The following is a 15737-nucleotide window of genomic DNA, read 5'->3' as shown; positions in this document are numbered from 1 at the left end:
CACACGCACACACACACGCGCCCGAAGCAAAACACATACATACACACACGCACGCGCGTGCGCACACGTCGGAGATAGACTCCCTTTGTTTTGTATCGCGCGGAGCTTCAACGTTACGTTTTACAGCGTTGGTCCAGCGCCCTCAAGCGGCCACAAAATGTAATATCCAAGAAGTTACGATTGTTTTTTTCCCTTCGCTTTTGCGCACCACAACCGACCGCTCGCCCTACCAATTTTTGAAGTTTTAATATTGTTTGAAGTTTTAAATATCGTTTGGTGTATGAAACATCCAGAGCATTAAGGCCTTTAAATATATTTTCTTCAGTTTTCCAGCCGTCGAAGCGGTCTGATCCAATTAGATGCATTAATGATTTCTAGGTAGAGGTTTTTGGTAGAAAAGCTCTGTTAAAACACATAATATACTAAGACTCATATGTAACACACAAAACTCAGTCAAACCGTTATTCGGAATATTTATTAATATTAAGACCACTGATGGCATTTTAGAGAAGAATGACAATAGCATGGTTAGTTGTTGAGTCTCTGGTGACCCCACGTGTAAGCTGGATAGAATTACAATTCATTATTTACATTAGTTTGTTCGAGAAATAAAATTAAATTCCACTGGGAAATTTAGTCACTAAATAATTTTCAGACTGATAAGCAAAACATTTAGATAAACGGACGACGACCATCAAATGATTAATGTTTACACAAGAAGCGCGCACACACGTTCAGTCAGTCCCGCAGACTGACCAGCACGGATGCGCATTAACAGGCATGCAGCCACGTGCACGCAAATACAAAGCTGTTTAAATTGGCCGTGAACAAAACTATCAATAAATGTACATTATGTGTGTTTGCCATCACGTGCGAAGCAAACATAAACATCAAACAAATACAGAGCGATAACAAAAGCTTTCCTTTAGCATATTATCCAGATTAGGTGAAACATTACATCATCCAAATTAACATATATTGTTTACATATCTACAGTCTGAGAACATGTTAAAATGCAGGGATAAAATGCTGACGCAGTTCATTTTCTTTCATATGATATCAGGATCAATGCAAAGCAAATAATAAGAACCCAAGTCATTTCGGAATAAATCAGAACTAGAGAAGGAGGAAAAGAAGAAAGAAGAAAAGGTGGAACCAATGACTTTGTTAGCTATTCCTTTATCGTCTATCAACATTATAACTTTTTATGTTTTTTGTTTCTTCAGACCGAATGGGAGGGTAAAATAACCTCACATTTAACTTTAAAGGAAATTGAAGGGGAAATGTTAACTGTGGCTAAGGCAACCAAAATAAAATAACTAGCATAATGTGACTGGGTACAACATGTGTTGTAACCAGTCAGGGGAAAAATGCCATGTTATTTAAAGTTCGATCATGAGGCAAAACCAAAGACGCATGAAATATCCTTTAAAATGTTTATCAAAATTCTGTTTGTATATATACCTAGAATCAACATAAGCCTATTGAATCTTGGTAAAATCTCCATTTCATGTTTATATACATTGCCCCTTTTGCGGGGTGTGCACAACGATTTCACATTCACTTCACATTTAGTTTATAACGTGTCATAACACTACACTTAATTAATAACCTAATCTTAACTAATTAATTGCAAATGCAGTACACTAAACATATTGTGCCTAAACCAAAAGTCCAGAAGCTCTCAAAACAATGAAAGTCCATTTTCATAAGACATTATCTTCAATAGGATATGTATGTCTGATATTCTCTGCTCAATAAAGCTTTGATAATATATATCCAATAAAATAGTAACCAGATTTGTCATTGTATAATTTGTTCAAAAAATATAATAATATCAACCTTTTATATATTATCATATATACCAAATCCAAGTCATGATCTTTTTGGTTGTCGTTTGGCCTTTGTTACATCGTACTGTAGAAAGATTGTTCCTGGACAATGTCGCAATCCAGTACACGTGGATCATATTGCCTTCATCTGTGAGATCAAGTTGTGCCAAATAAGGCATCAAACAATAGAATGCTTTCAGAGTGCTATGTGTTCCCCGAACCCCTGCACACATCCCCATGAGCAACCTCTAGACCCAGCGGAAAAGTAAAGGATTGCACGGAAAGCATTGATGCACATCTACAGCGGTGTGTTAAGGAATGGTGCATTTACAAGGAAGTTACATTAAGGTATTACATTAAGGTCACAGACAGAGTGAGAGAGAGAGAGAGAGAGAGAGAGAGAGAGAGAGAGACAGAGAGACAGAGAGAGAGAGAGAGAGAGAGAGAGAGATTCATTTTCATTCGGTTGTGTGCTAGTTGTCGCCTCCTCGTTTATAACCTCATCTAAGGTGCAAATTTGTTCTCTCTGCTCTTCATCACCCTAGAGACAAAAAGAGAAAACAGTTACCTTAGGGACAACAATGAAAAACGTGTGAGTGTGCATGTATACGTACATCCATGTGTATGTGTGAGTAAGTACATCCATGTATGTGTGTGTTTGTGTATGTGCATGTTTGTGGCTGCGGTTGTGTGCATGTGTGTACGTGCATGTGTGTGCGTGTGAGTACGAACATCACTGACCTGGAAATACCACATCAGCTAAACCATCTCGTACTGATTGGCTGTTATGATCCTGGACAGACAACAGGCCAGCAGCATGCCAATCAACTGACAAAGAGACAGACGGATAACATTTCGGTTATCAGCTATCATTTCAGTTAGGATCATGACGTTCACGCGACATCACAAAGGCTTCCAATTGTCTCTCTCTCTCACTCTCCCTCTCTCTCTCACCCACCTGAGAGAAGGCTATTCCAAATGTGACACCAGCGATGATGGCCATGTTAGTCTCCATGAAAGATGTCACCAACTCATAGCAACCCTGAAGGAAAAGAAGAAGTGCATCAATTAGAGCAGAGACCACTCTCTCACCAACAGCAAAACAGAAGGGAACGAGATAAACCTCAACCCAGGACACATGATAACGTGAGCAACACATGATGAGCAGTCAGGGTCCACGTTGCCAGTATTGCCGATGTATTCCAATGGGGCTGAGCACTGAAGCCCAGCCTAGTGTTGACGCTGGCCGCAGCAGACCACTTAGATTCTCCTCGTTGACGCTGCGCTCTTCCAAGTTCAAGTTCATATTTGACCCGGTAGACACAGGCCTCTTGGAGCGTGTCCAATCAGATCACAGCTTTGTTTGATGTTCTAAAACCAACAGATGCCAACAGCTTTTCGTAATTTCCTAACCTAAATCCCATCTGTTGGCTGTTCACAGCGTCAAGCAATTGCCGATTGGTAGAGTTGAGAACCGGGTGCAATGTTTTGTTTCCCACAGACAGACACAAGATAAAAAATGCACCTGCCGAAATCCAAACACTGTATTTTCAGTTGGATACACAAAACAGCTTTTGAGCAGTGCATTGGACTGATTTTCAACATATTTTCAGAGAGAACAGAGCACGACTGTCTCGTGAGTCCGGTTCACAGATTCTCTCTTTGCCTCGTGTGCATTTGGGATCATAAATGATACACTGCCCCCTTGTGTTCACATTGGGGTGAGGTGGAAGTGCAAAAGATAGAGATCTGCCTCGGTTCTCCGAGCTTCATCTTCCATGCGGTGAGCGCAGCAGAGCCGTGAAGGCAGCCCTCAGAGTGAACACAGACACACTGACCTGGTGATAGACCTTGGTGGGGGCGGTGGTTGCGTTGCGGAGGTCCTGCGGGCTGCAGTCAGCCGAGTTGAGGCAGCAGCTAGGGGGGATGCCGTTGGCCGGGTAGTAAACACTGGCCAGCCAGCTGGTGTAGTTGTACACACCACAGCAGCGCAGCTACAGAGAGGGAGGATGGGAGGAGAGAGAGAGAGAGAGAGAGAGAGAGAGAGAGAGAGAAAGTTGCAGACAGTGATAGAAAAAAGTAAAGTGAGCAAAAGAAAGAGAAAAAAACGGAAGGAAAGGATGTTAGAAAAATGATAAAAAGAAGAGTTTGAAAAATTTAATAAAGAGAGAAAGGGATTCCCAGGTTGACAGAGTAAGGAAGAACGGGGGAAGGATTTAGATAGCAAAATGCCATCGCCATCCGCCCCAACGCCTGCCTTCAGGTGTGCATCTGTTGCAACGCATTGCCGTGGCGTCGGGGGACTTACATGGTGCTGTAAATAGTCTACAGCGACGCTTGCTTCGTTTTCAGCATTATAGTTGAGCACAGCGTCGGTGTACGTCCTTAAAAAGGTTCCCTTTATCTGGGGGGGAGGGATGACAAACAGAAACACCACGTTTGGTTACACAGGCTTGACAGTGAGTTTTACCACCGAGATGAAAATGTTTGGAGAATGCGCCGGGAGGCCCCTCAGACCTCGTGACGGAAGACGAATCCAGAGATGCCGGCCACCAGCTCGGCCAGGAAGACCAGAGAGAGGAACATGGCATACTGCGGGGACAGAGACACACACACACACACACACACGTGTTGTAGCTAGCCTGGAGACCGGGGTCAATGCACATAATCTTTTCTAATGTCCCCTGGCCAGTACGTGCACACACGCACTTAGCCACACACATTAACATAGATACATACACGCACAGATGCACACACACTGAACCATACGCACTTGACCACCATAAACGGAGAGCATTGCCCTATGGCGTCTATTGGGTTTGTGATACCGCTTCAGCGAATAGAGGTCACTCATCATCCCCTTTATCAAGTGAGCCAAGGCTAATTAATCAACATTTACAACACATAGCTCCCTCCCTCTCACCTCCCACTCTCCCTCCCCTCCTTCGTGTCTCTCCCTCCCCTCAATAACATCTCTCCCTGCCTCCCTCCAAAACCCCTCCATTTCTCCACCCTCCCTCCCACACTACTTTCCCCTCCCTCTCCTTCTTTCCTCCCCATCAGCCATCCATCACTCTCCACTCCCATCCCTGCATCCCGTCCCTCTCCTCCCTCCCCCTCACATCCGCCTCCTCCTCCCCTGTCCCTGCCTTCAATCCCTCTCCCTCCCTGCCCTGGCCTTCGCTTCCCCCCCCCCACACACACACACACTCCCTTGCTCTCTCCTTCCCCTCCCATCCCTCTATCTCCAGTCACCAGCTTCAGCATCCAAGGGCTCCCCCTGCAGGTGGCGAAGCACCCGAACAGGCCGAACACCACGATGACGGTCCCGGTGCCGATGAGGACGTAGGGCGCGTTGGTGGAGTTGTCGGCGATCAGCGAGATGTAGGGTCCCAGCATTATCTTGCCCCATATTCCCACCGCCAACAGGATAGCCCCGGTTATCTGTCAGATGATAGGGAGGGAGGAAAAGGAGGGAGAGGCAGGAAAGATGGGGGAGAGGGGAGGAGAGAGAGAGAGAGAGAGAGGGCCGAAGAGAGGATAGTGTGTGGGAGTTGAGAAAAACCGAGAGGAAGTGTGGATAAGAAACATCAAATGAGGAAGGAAGAGCATAATTTATACAGATCCCTATGCGGTGGCAGGAGAGCCAACGTTTCCATTGCCCTAATGGGAGGAAGGCAGCGCGAGGCGGATCGAGTTGGAACAATAAAAGAAGAGCGATGGGAGACCGTGGCTGAGAAGGGGCGGGAGGGGAAGGTGGAGCGGGAGGGAGAGGTGGTGGCAGACGTATGTGAGAGTATCCTGATTGTAAGACACATCGCTTGCTCGCTTTGGGAACATTGATTGAAACACACACACAGGCAGGCACACACACACACACACACACACACACACACACACACACACACACACACACACAAGCACGAACAAACACACACACACACACACACACACACAAACAAACATGCAAGCACACGCATGCACCCAGAAACACACACACACACGCACGCACACACACACGAAGAAGACGGGGGACAAATCAAAGAGGCTCTTTGACAGGCGCTTCCCTTGTTGCCTCTCTTAGCATTTCAAATGAGGGCCGTGGATAAAGGAACGGTTGTGGTTGTGGTGCTGCAACCAGCAGCTCCCTGGGCTCGGGAGGTCTTACTGGGAAGGAGGTGAGCAACAGATGCCAACGACAGGCTTCCTGCAGGGGGGAGCGGGAGAGGGAGGGGGGGGCAACCCATCCACATCCTCACGGACAGGAGCGGTACGAGCGGTGAATCACCGCTCCTGCTGCCATTTTATGGGACCAGAGAGGACGAGTCCGCTTACAAAATGGCCCGATGATCACACCTCGCGGCAATGTCCCGACAAATGGGTGATAATTATCTCCTGTGCTATGAATAAAGTTTTCAATGATTGATATCAGTCAGGGTTGTATTTAAGTGGCTCCCTCCCTGGTTAGGATATTACAATGATATACGGATACTTCTTTTGGTCAAATAATTCCATGGCTCACAGTGAAAAATGACTTGGCTATGTCGAAATAACCAAACATAATTATATTTTGACCCTGCCGTTATAGTAATCCTAGGTAAACAAACGTATATAAAGCTGTAAACAAATACACAGCAACAGTCAGATGAATATTCTTTATAATAATTCTGTCTTCATTAAATATCAATAGCAAATGGCCACCACTGAATATTAAACACGGATCAGCTAGTGTCTTTACTCAAAGCCAGCAGGGAAATCAGGGACTGGTTGTCTAGACTACTTGTCTGTCATTGAATTCCAAACAGCTTGCACCCTCCACACACACACACACACACACACACACACACACACACACACACACACACACAAAAATGTAATGCCATGCCAGCTACTGTGGTCATAATACCCAGTTCGTAACAGGTCACCTCTACCCCAATTAAGAAAGGGAAGGTGTCTGCTAGCCGTGTGTGGGAAAATAAAATATGTTGTATAAATTCATATTTTATTTTCCCTGACAGCCTACATGGTATATCGCCTGAACACCCACCAGGTTCTGCTATTCTAGGTATGGGCATTGGGGACATCTGAAATCGGATGCTGTGGGCATGAAGGAGAACTGAGAGTGAACGGCCAGTCTGGACTAAATATACATTTTCAGAGCTGTGACTCCCACATGCCTGCGGGCCAGTTTAGAAGAAGGAATGGTGCATCATTCGAGGAATTCATATTGTTTACATGCAATCAATATAAAATAAAATTTCCTTTTGAGATATATATATATATATATATATATATATATATATATATATATATATACACATAATATAATAAATAAAAGACAACAACTATGGATATATAGACAATATGTATTAAAACCCATCAAACCTCAGGTTGATTTCATATGATGGCTGTCATTTACAAACACATAAGCAAAGTTTGCGTGTGTGTGTGTGTGTGTGTGTGTGTGTGTGTGTGTGTGTGTGTGTGTGTGTGTGTGTGTGTGTGTGTGTGTGTGTGTGTGTGTGTGTTAAAGGTATATGTTTTTGCATCTTACAACAAAATCGCACTTGTAATGTTAGTGTTCTTTGGAAACATCCTGTGGGCGTATTTTCTGAGAGGCACCAACACATCTTTATCTTGACACAATAGGACTCACAAAATAGCAGCAGCTGACAGGTGCACATGGCCCTTTAAGAATCTACAGCAACAGCCCCCGAGAATATAAAGGATCATAATACTGGCCTCTTGATATTTTATGGAATTGGATGCGAAATGGTGGTATAACAAACTAGTTTCCTGTATCCCTGTTCACCATCAACGCTCAGATTCACGCTTGGGCGTTGTGTATCCACTATTTTTTGCGCTGGTGTCAGTGACGCCTGAAAGATATCATGAGCCTCAACATAACATGGATGCCGTTCCATTAGGACCATAACGGACCACACCAACATCAATCAACATTGAAATCAAACGCCACAACGTCAATACACCATAAAAGCTAGACAGCAATTATCAGCCACCAATAAAACGTAATAAAAAATAGATGCAAACAGCATGACTCCCGTGTTCGCCACCACCACCATGATGGTGAGCCCCCGTTCACTTCATCATGCACAACACAAGACTCCCTGCCTATAGAAAAACACGGTGGCGATGCTACATGAAGCCACAATCAATCGGGAGATGAGAAACACCGAACATACCCAAAACACGAAGGAATAGACGACGAGGAGGGTCTTCAGGCAGGTTATAACTGGTTTGGTCTCCATCCTGTTTTTTTATTTGTACCGTTACAGCTGAAAATCTCGCTCCGGAAACGTCTCTGAGTAGACTGTGGTTGCGTTGCGACCACGCGTGTGATGTACCAGCGGAGCGTCACCGTCGGCTACAACCATTTTTATTATGGGAGTGAGAAAACCGTTATACGAGTGCACGTATTCTTATAATTATATAGTTTTATAGTTAGCACATTATGGTTTTTTTATATTTTAATGTGAGATTCAAGTTCAACAAAATAAGGAAGAATAGATAAAAAGGGTGTGCAAATACCTTTACTAAGTAACTTGATTTTATATGAATGTTAATTACAAACATGGTCGTTCCTTAACTTCTGCAATAGGTAGGGCTATCTCTTTTAAAACATTGTATTTAGTCTACATGTTACAGTAAAATAGGCTATAGGCCCAGTTCTACTTAAAAAACGTTTAACCATTGTCAACATTTAATGATATAATATACACTTACCTGTAGGCAATGTTGTGTCGGATTTGTTTATCTATACTAAATTTGTGCTAAATCATAGCCTGTTTGAATAGGCTATAGACCTACTTTGGGAAAGGAATATTGCAGTGAATTTGACTGTCCCAGATCAGCGTAGAACGTTTTGTGTCGTTCAGCCCACCGTTAAGTACATTTTTTAGTAGTCAACCCACATTTCTGTAGCCACCATCATCCTCTATGGCCCCCAGTAGGCCTTACAGGGGGAGGACTATTGCCAGATTTTCCAGTCCTTTGTCTGTGAATACAAATGTGTTTATATTTAAACAGTGGCTATGTCCAAAAATGTCCCTCCAGTGAAGACGGTTAGGAGGACATGGTTATAGAGTGCAAATGATATTATTTATGTTGTTGGTAAAATAATCCCTAATCCATACTGGCCTAATTATTCAAAAAAGAAAAATGTGCCAATGCCTTCCCCCCACACAGCCCTTATACGACCTGCAGCCACCAGAAGTTAAAAGTAATGATACAAGGCCTAATAGTGATGAGCCAAGTCTTGATGCCTGCCTTGACAGACAGAGAGTGGAAGAAGAAGTGGGCTAATAGTTAGTATTGATTTTGTCCTCGACAATACCTGTGCTTTTGTGAGAGAAATTTAAAAACTCCAAAAAGCTTTTCAAAAGTCCAAAAATGAACATAAAACTTTATTAATAAAAAAGTTCTAAGTAAAGAATGTTGAATGTTAACCTGTCAACTGCTCAAACATTTAACAAACAAAATGTCAGAAATCAAATGCAATAACAAAGTAAAAAGAAAAACTGCAATGTACTTCAGACGGTTTTCCTTCAAATTGCTATCCAAGTTTCCCGTTTGTTATTTACTACCATCGTATTACACAACAAAAAACAGAGCTATGTTTTACATGTTCAAATTAAAATGAAAAAATAAATATGAGGTCCCTGCGTAAATTATCACTTCAACTGATCAAATTAACATAGTTCTTTACATTTACACTTTTTAAGGCCTTCGTTTCAATTTTCTTTGAAATTATTCCAGAAACTTGGTAACCAACCTTTACCTCCTGTGAAGCCTATCGACTGAAGAGAGCTTAAGTATTCAATTGGTCATCGGACTCCTGGCTTTCTGATTTTCTTTGCAATGACATCATGAGGACCAACAGCAGCTAGCAGCAGATAGCAATGTATTGTCACAGTGGATAAGACACAGAATCCATACCTCATCCTCCCATTTACTTGTTTGCGATAATGATGGTCTTACGGACAATGAAATATTGTCATATGGCAGTTCAATTGTTGCCAAATGACACATTAATGTCATATAACCAGATCCAAGTATAAGTCAAGTACCACTATGAGTCACTGTACATTGTGCCATGACTCATTAAGGTAGTAATCAAACAAAATGATACCTCTATGAGTCATGGTAGCCTGCTCTGTGACTCAGAGGTAGTAACCTAGTCATAGTATTAGTTAAGTACCTCTATGTGTCTGTGAGCCATTTGACTCTATACCTTTAGGTATCCAATCTATGTGAATGTGACAGCATTGAGTCTTGAGACGTGTGCAGTTGTCCTGCATAAAGGCCTACCTACCAGGACTACACCACATGCTCTGGGTGGTCAGCTCAGTCAGTAAGAACTCAAACAACATATTCAACAACATTCAAGGTGCTGTGTGTTTGAAATATGTAAAACACTGAGTGCATTAGTGCTGTGCATTCATTATCTCCCCGTTAACAACCAATACTAAGGGATGTCCAAAACGAGAAGAGAAAAAAAGTCACATTCAAGTAAAAGGTCTGAGGGGTGAGGAAGAGGGCAACAGAGCCATCATAACCCAGGTCCCACCCATCCGGGAACCCCCCCAAGTCTGTCAACGGCATGATTGACATGTCATCTCTTGGAGGCTTGGTTCCGATCATAGCTACAATAAGGAGATATCAGCGGTCAAATCGTTACAGTGTCCTCCAAAGAAAAAGACGAAAAGTACCTGTGTTCTAATGCATGCTGGGCTCACACCATCCCATCCTCCACCTTCCAATAGTCCACAGCGATCCACTTCCTGTTTGAGCTCAGCTCAAACCGTCTTACAACATTGTCTTCATCGTCTAAACAATAAAAAGGTCCCCTGCTCTCCGGAGCAGTTCCCTCACACGGAGCCGAACTCGGCCATCCAGGACTCGTACTTCTCCAGGTCGGCTGCGGACACCGACTTGGAGATCTTGGTGAGCGTGAGCGTAAAGTCCTCCATGGTGACGGGCATGAGCAGCTCCTCCTTGGACAGGGCGCGGATCTCCTCCGGACTCAGGCCCTGGATGCGCCGCCGCATGGCCATCATGGAGGCGTCCCTGGTGGGCACACAGGGAGGAGGAACTCTTACAGATACAGACTGGGTGAAGCGTTTGTGAAAAGCCTGAAACAGATTTTTTTCTATGCATGAGGCCCTGGGAATGTATGGCGCTGGCATTAGGGCCAGAGAGGGCCCAGGGGCCGTTACAGGGGGAGAACTGTCTTATTAATTGACAAACATGGAAGAGGTACTTTGTCCATTGTGAAACGTTCATAGAACTGGAAGAGTGAGTTACATCTCAGGTTCTAGGGTTAGGTTCCCTACTGAATAAAGAATGACTTGACTCCCCCGATGGATGAAGACATGATCATCATCACAATATAGACTTAAAAATTCTGTCCCAACATTCTAACTAGCAAAGGAATAACTCCCAGAAACAACAACAGAGGACACCAATAGCTCTACCGGCTATATGGTATAGTGACTGGGGCGTACTTGTCTGGCTGGCGAGTGTCTATTTTGACGCATACTCTCTCGCCCTTGCCAGCCCACAAACACACCTGCAGACGTTGGTGATGTCAGCTCCAGAAAAGCCCTGGATCCTCTCTGCGATGAAAGCCAGGTCAACGTCGGCGGCCACATCCACCTCCCTCAAGTTGAGCCTCAGCAACTCTGTGCGACCCACGGCTGGACACACACACACACAGCATTACAACATACGATTCAGGGCAGATATTTGATTGATTTTTAATGTAATTTATACACTGTATGCATTGTAATTATTTATTTCATCCTTCCCTCCAATTATTTATATTCATTTTAACGTTAGTTTACATTTAGGAAATAAAATGTAAATTATTTGGATTTATTCTTTGTATATTTTCTTGTAAAACACATTGCATTGCAGTTGCAAAAATAGATGGGATAGGGTGTGGCTGGTATCAGGCTGTGTGCGTGTGTGTGCATGTGCGGCTGTGCGTGCATCACCTGTAGGCAGGGCGATGTAGATCCTCTTCTCCAGGCGCCGGCGCAGGGCTTCGTCGATGTCCCAGGGGAAGTTGGTGGCCGCCAGCACCATCACCATCTTGGAGGGGTCGTCATTCTCCGAGGCCCCGCCCACACCTGCTCGCCACAAAACCAAACCCGCCCACTGCATCACTCACTCTGCTTTGTTGGCTTGATGGCCGTGTTTTCATTTCCTTTTTTCTCGGATTAAAAGAGGAACCTAAACCAAAGATGATCTACTAGGGTAGGGTAGATACCACATGGACCTCAAAACAGCCTAGCGAGACGTGTGGGCTGTTACGACACACCTGGATATTGTGTTTGTATCAGAATATACATCAGCAATTTTGGTTTGCTCAAATACATCCGATGAGTAGGAAGTGGGGAACCTGTGCAAGATACATCGCTTGGGAAAACACTGACATTGGGAGAGGGAAAAAATGGCTTGACAGATGAGTCCTCCCACAGGGTAATTGCAGACTTAATAAACGCAGTAATTAATTGAAATCTATATTCTGTTTAAAATGTCATATCAAAACACAACATGGTCTTCAAACGATTTACCCACTGATCAATCGTCTGTCTGAATAACCTCACTGGCAGAACACGGAGCGTCAGGGGAATTCTTGTTGGCAAGATTTCCATTGGGATTTTGGATTCCGATTACCTGAAGGCTAAAGGGTGAGTGTATTGATAACTTAAGACTCCTGTGTGCAGATCTGCATCCCGCTCACCGTCCATCTGCACCAGGAGCTCGGACTTGACCCTGCGGCTGGCCTCGTGCTCGTCCGATGTCCCCCTCCGGCCGCAGATGGAGTCGATCTCGTCGATGAAGATGGTAGTCGGGGCGTAGAACCGAGCCTGGAAAGACGAAGTACGGCAGAATGTACGGTTCTACCATCAAAGATGTAAGAATGTATGGTTCTACCCTAAAGGATTTAAGAATGTATGGTTCTACCATCAAGTATTTAAGAAGGTGCGGTTCTACACCATTTTAATTGTTGCTCAACTGCAAGCAAATGTCAGCAACGACATAAACACACAGAAACGTACACACGTACACACAGACTCACCATTTCAAACAGTAGACGGACCAGCTTCTCGGACTCGCCCCGGTACTTGGAGGTGAGGGTGGAGGAGGACACATTGAAGAAGGTCGTCCCGCACTCGGTTGCCACAGCCTTGGCTAGCATGGTCTTGCCAGTCCCTGGAGGGCCGACCATCAGCACACCCTGTTAGGCACCAAAGATAGAAAGGACGGAGAGAGAGAGAGAGAAACAGAAAGAGAGAGAGACAGAGACGCATATGTTTAAACTACAACATGTCAAGTCTCAAATAGACACCCATTTATTAAAAACAAAACTTATTCTGTACTGCGTGTGTTGTTTTCATTTTGAAGTGAACAATAAGATGAAATGGGGGTCAACTCTGCAGCATACTGAAAAAGCAAAAGTGAAAGCAGAAGTGATACCATTCTGTAGACCCAAGTAACCCTAAATATTCTGGTTGTCCTTTTGGAGTTAACATGGGACTGTAGGTCAGATTAGAGAGGTATTATTAGAGTGGAATTTGTTTCCCTAAGCTATTAGCGAATTTAGATTCTAGATTGCGACCAGGTAATTTTGGACCATTGTTTTCTGTGATTGTTGTGAGCTGTGATTGTTCCACGTCAATCACAGCTCTGTGAACCTCAACACTTCTCAAGGGCGGAGAACATAGGGGGGAGGGAGGGAGCAGAAAGGGAGGGTCGTTTGTTTGGTGAAGTTTCAAAATCTCTCTCTTTATAAATCTCAAATCCTATGTATGGTGAATGGTCAAGCGCAAACACACAACACCATGCACACACATGTTTGCGTGTGTGTTAATGAATCCGATTTGTACCTTCCAGGGTCGACGGATGCCCTTGAAGAAGTCAGGCATCCACATGGGCAACACCACCGCCTCTCTGAGCAGCTTCTTAGCATCCTCCAAATCAGCGATGTCCTCCCTGGGAGACGCACACGCACACACACCTTGAAGCCTGGTATTCTGGGTAGCACTACCCACACAAATATTAGAGTGTTTAGGTGCGTGTGTCCCGTCGTCATACCAGTGGATGTTGGGGTTGCGAGACACAATATCCCTCTCTAGTGCTTCCACCAGGTCGCTGTCCTGCCCAGCACCCTCATACTTCCTGAGCTCTCCTTCTCCTACACCTTCACCTTTCTTTGACTGGTGGGGAGAGGTGGGAAGACAAAGCATTCATAATACAAGCTATTGCACTTAAAAATCGTGTCTATCCAGTGCAGGAAGTGTCAGGTTTTGAGTGTCCTGTATCATTCCATATGGCACGTATCCTTAATGCCTTATATTAATACGATTTTATCCGCTAAATAGCAGCCTACCCAGGGACTACAGATGAAACTGTGCAGGTGTACAGGAATGTAATCAAGGTGCACAGTCATGGTCAAAGACACCATTCTAGGAAACTAGAAGGACCAAACTAGGAGAAAATTAGGATTCAGTAGCATCCTGACCTTGTCGTCCTTGGCCTTGTGGCCCCGGTTCTCCCTGGAGGCTTGCCGCTCTGACTTGGGGTTGACCTGACCACGGCCCGATGGCGCTGCCCCTCGGGGCTTCACACCGCTACTGGGCCGCCTCACTGCAGCAGGGTTCCTGCACATGAAACGCATGGATATGAGCTCAAGCAGCAGCTAACAAGAAATAAAAAACGTAGAGGATTGTCCTAGTCTGTGGGCTAAGCTGCTGTCACTAATGCAGGTGGAAGGGAGAGTTTGAGTCCCTTGGGGGCGAACGCAAAGTACTTTGCCAGTATCAGAGCAGGCCTGCCAATTATCTCGAACCAGACAAACAAAAGTCCCCAGACACAGAAGATGAAAACCACACATACCGCCGTTGGCACGACACACCTATGGACAGGAATGCAAACTACTTATTTGCAAGGAGGAACAAGGAAGGGTCTTGTACAGTGTTAATTTCATTGAACTTCTTGGCTCCCCAACGTCGGATAGGTGACATAGAACATACCGGTGTTCTGCAGGGGTGGGAGGGGGCCAGACGGCTGGATCCTGTGGCCGCTCATCTGGGAGAGCAGCAGAGAAATCCACAGGCTTTTCTGACTTGAAGCTCTCAAGTGTTCCCACAATTCCTTTCACCTGCTCATACTCTTCTGACAGCTCCTGCTTCACCTGGTGCAAATCAAAACATGAGGTTAAATTGGTATTTACACAGGTTTGGCTCAACCTGCTGTGGAAGAATACACTGGCATTGGCTGGGCTGTATACTTTGCAATTATTGTTATTTCTGATCAAATGTGTAGGAATAGTAAACAGTGGCAGTTGTATGAGATATGTGGTGATTTAATACATTTGTGCTCTATGATATCCTCCTCATAATGTTAGATTTCACAGTCTATAGTGTTAATGTGCATCAGAAAGTCCCGAACCTGTTGCCATTTGACTTTGAGGACAGGGTCTCGGAGAGACTGGCAGTACTTGTGAATCTGTTGAATGACTCCCTCGTAGTACACCATTGAAGAGTCATAATTCCCCAGCAGTGCATATTCTCGCCCCTTCTTTGCGTTGTCACATATCTCAGCCAAATTCATACTGGACGGTGGCTCTGCAGGGAAAGAAACTTGGCTCTTACCCAAAAATTCAAATCTTGAAATGTCGTCACATGATGACAACAAGGCCACTCATTCATACCAAGTCCCCATTGAAACAAATACTGATATACAGGTTGTTGTCATTGTAATAACAACATAGAAATTTCATTATTCGAAATATGTGCAGAATGCATAAGGCGGGGTTTACATTTCAGCAGTTCGATATAAATGTACAGGCCTATAAGAAAACGTAAGTTAGTACCG

General features: G+C 44.4%; 2 protein-coding genes across 2 annotated transcripts; both read right to left on the bottom strand.

Annotated features, from left to right (window-relative positions):
• Positions 1-473: 473 nt before the first annotated feature.
• On the bottom strand, positions 474-8161 carry tspan7 (tetraspanin 7). The gene is made up of 8 exons (XM_079733530.1): positions 8036-8161; positions 5088-5276; positions 4350-4424; positions 4141-4236; positions 3671-3826; positions 2791-2874; positions 2574-2660; positions 474-2373 (listed from the first exon to the last, which is right to left on the bottom strand). The coding sequence occupies exons 1-7, from the start codon at positions 8099-8101 to the stop codon at positions 2592-2594; spliced, it is 735 nt and encodes a 244-aa protein (XP_079589656.1). The 5' UTR covers positions 8102-8161; the 3' UTR covers positions 474-2373; positions 2574-2591.
• Positions 8162-10720: 2559 nt separating this feature from the next.
• On the bottom strand, positions 10721-15473 carry katnal1 (katanin p60 subunit A-like 1; the record flags this gene model as incomplete). Its single annotated transcript, XM_079731328.1, has 10 exons — positions 10721-10919; positions 11422-11548; positions 11849-11983; positions 12601-12727; positions 12940-13098; positions 13748-13853; positions 13956-14077; positions 14383-14521; positions 14894-15054; positions 15312-15473. The coding sequence occupies 10 exons, from the start codon at positions 15471-15473 to the stop codon at positions 10721-10723; spliced, it is 1437 nt and encodes a 478-aa protein (XP_079587454.1).
• Between the last annotated feature and the right edge of the window lie 264 nt (positions 15474-15737).

The sequence above is a fragment of the Pollachius pollachius genome (genome assembly GCF_949987615.1).
Source record: "Pollachius pollachius genome assembly, chromosome: 3".
Classification (NCBI taxonomy): Eukaryota; Metazoa; Chordata; class Actinopteri; order Gadiformes; family Gadidae; genus Pollachius; species Pollachius pollachius.
This window is presented reverse-complemented; position numbering and strand designations above follow the sequence as displayed.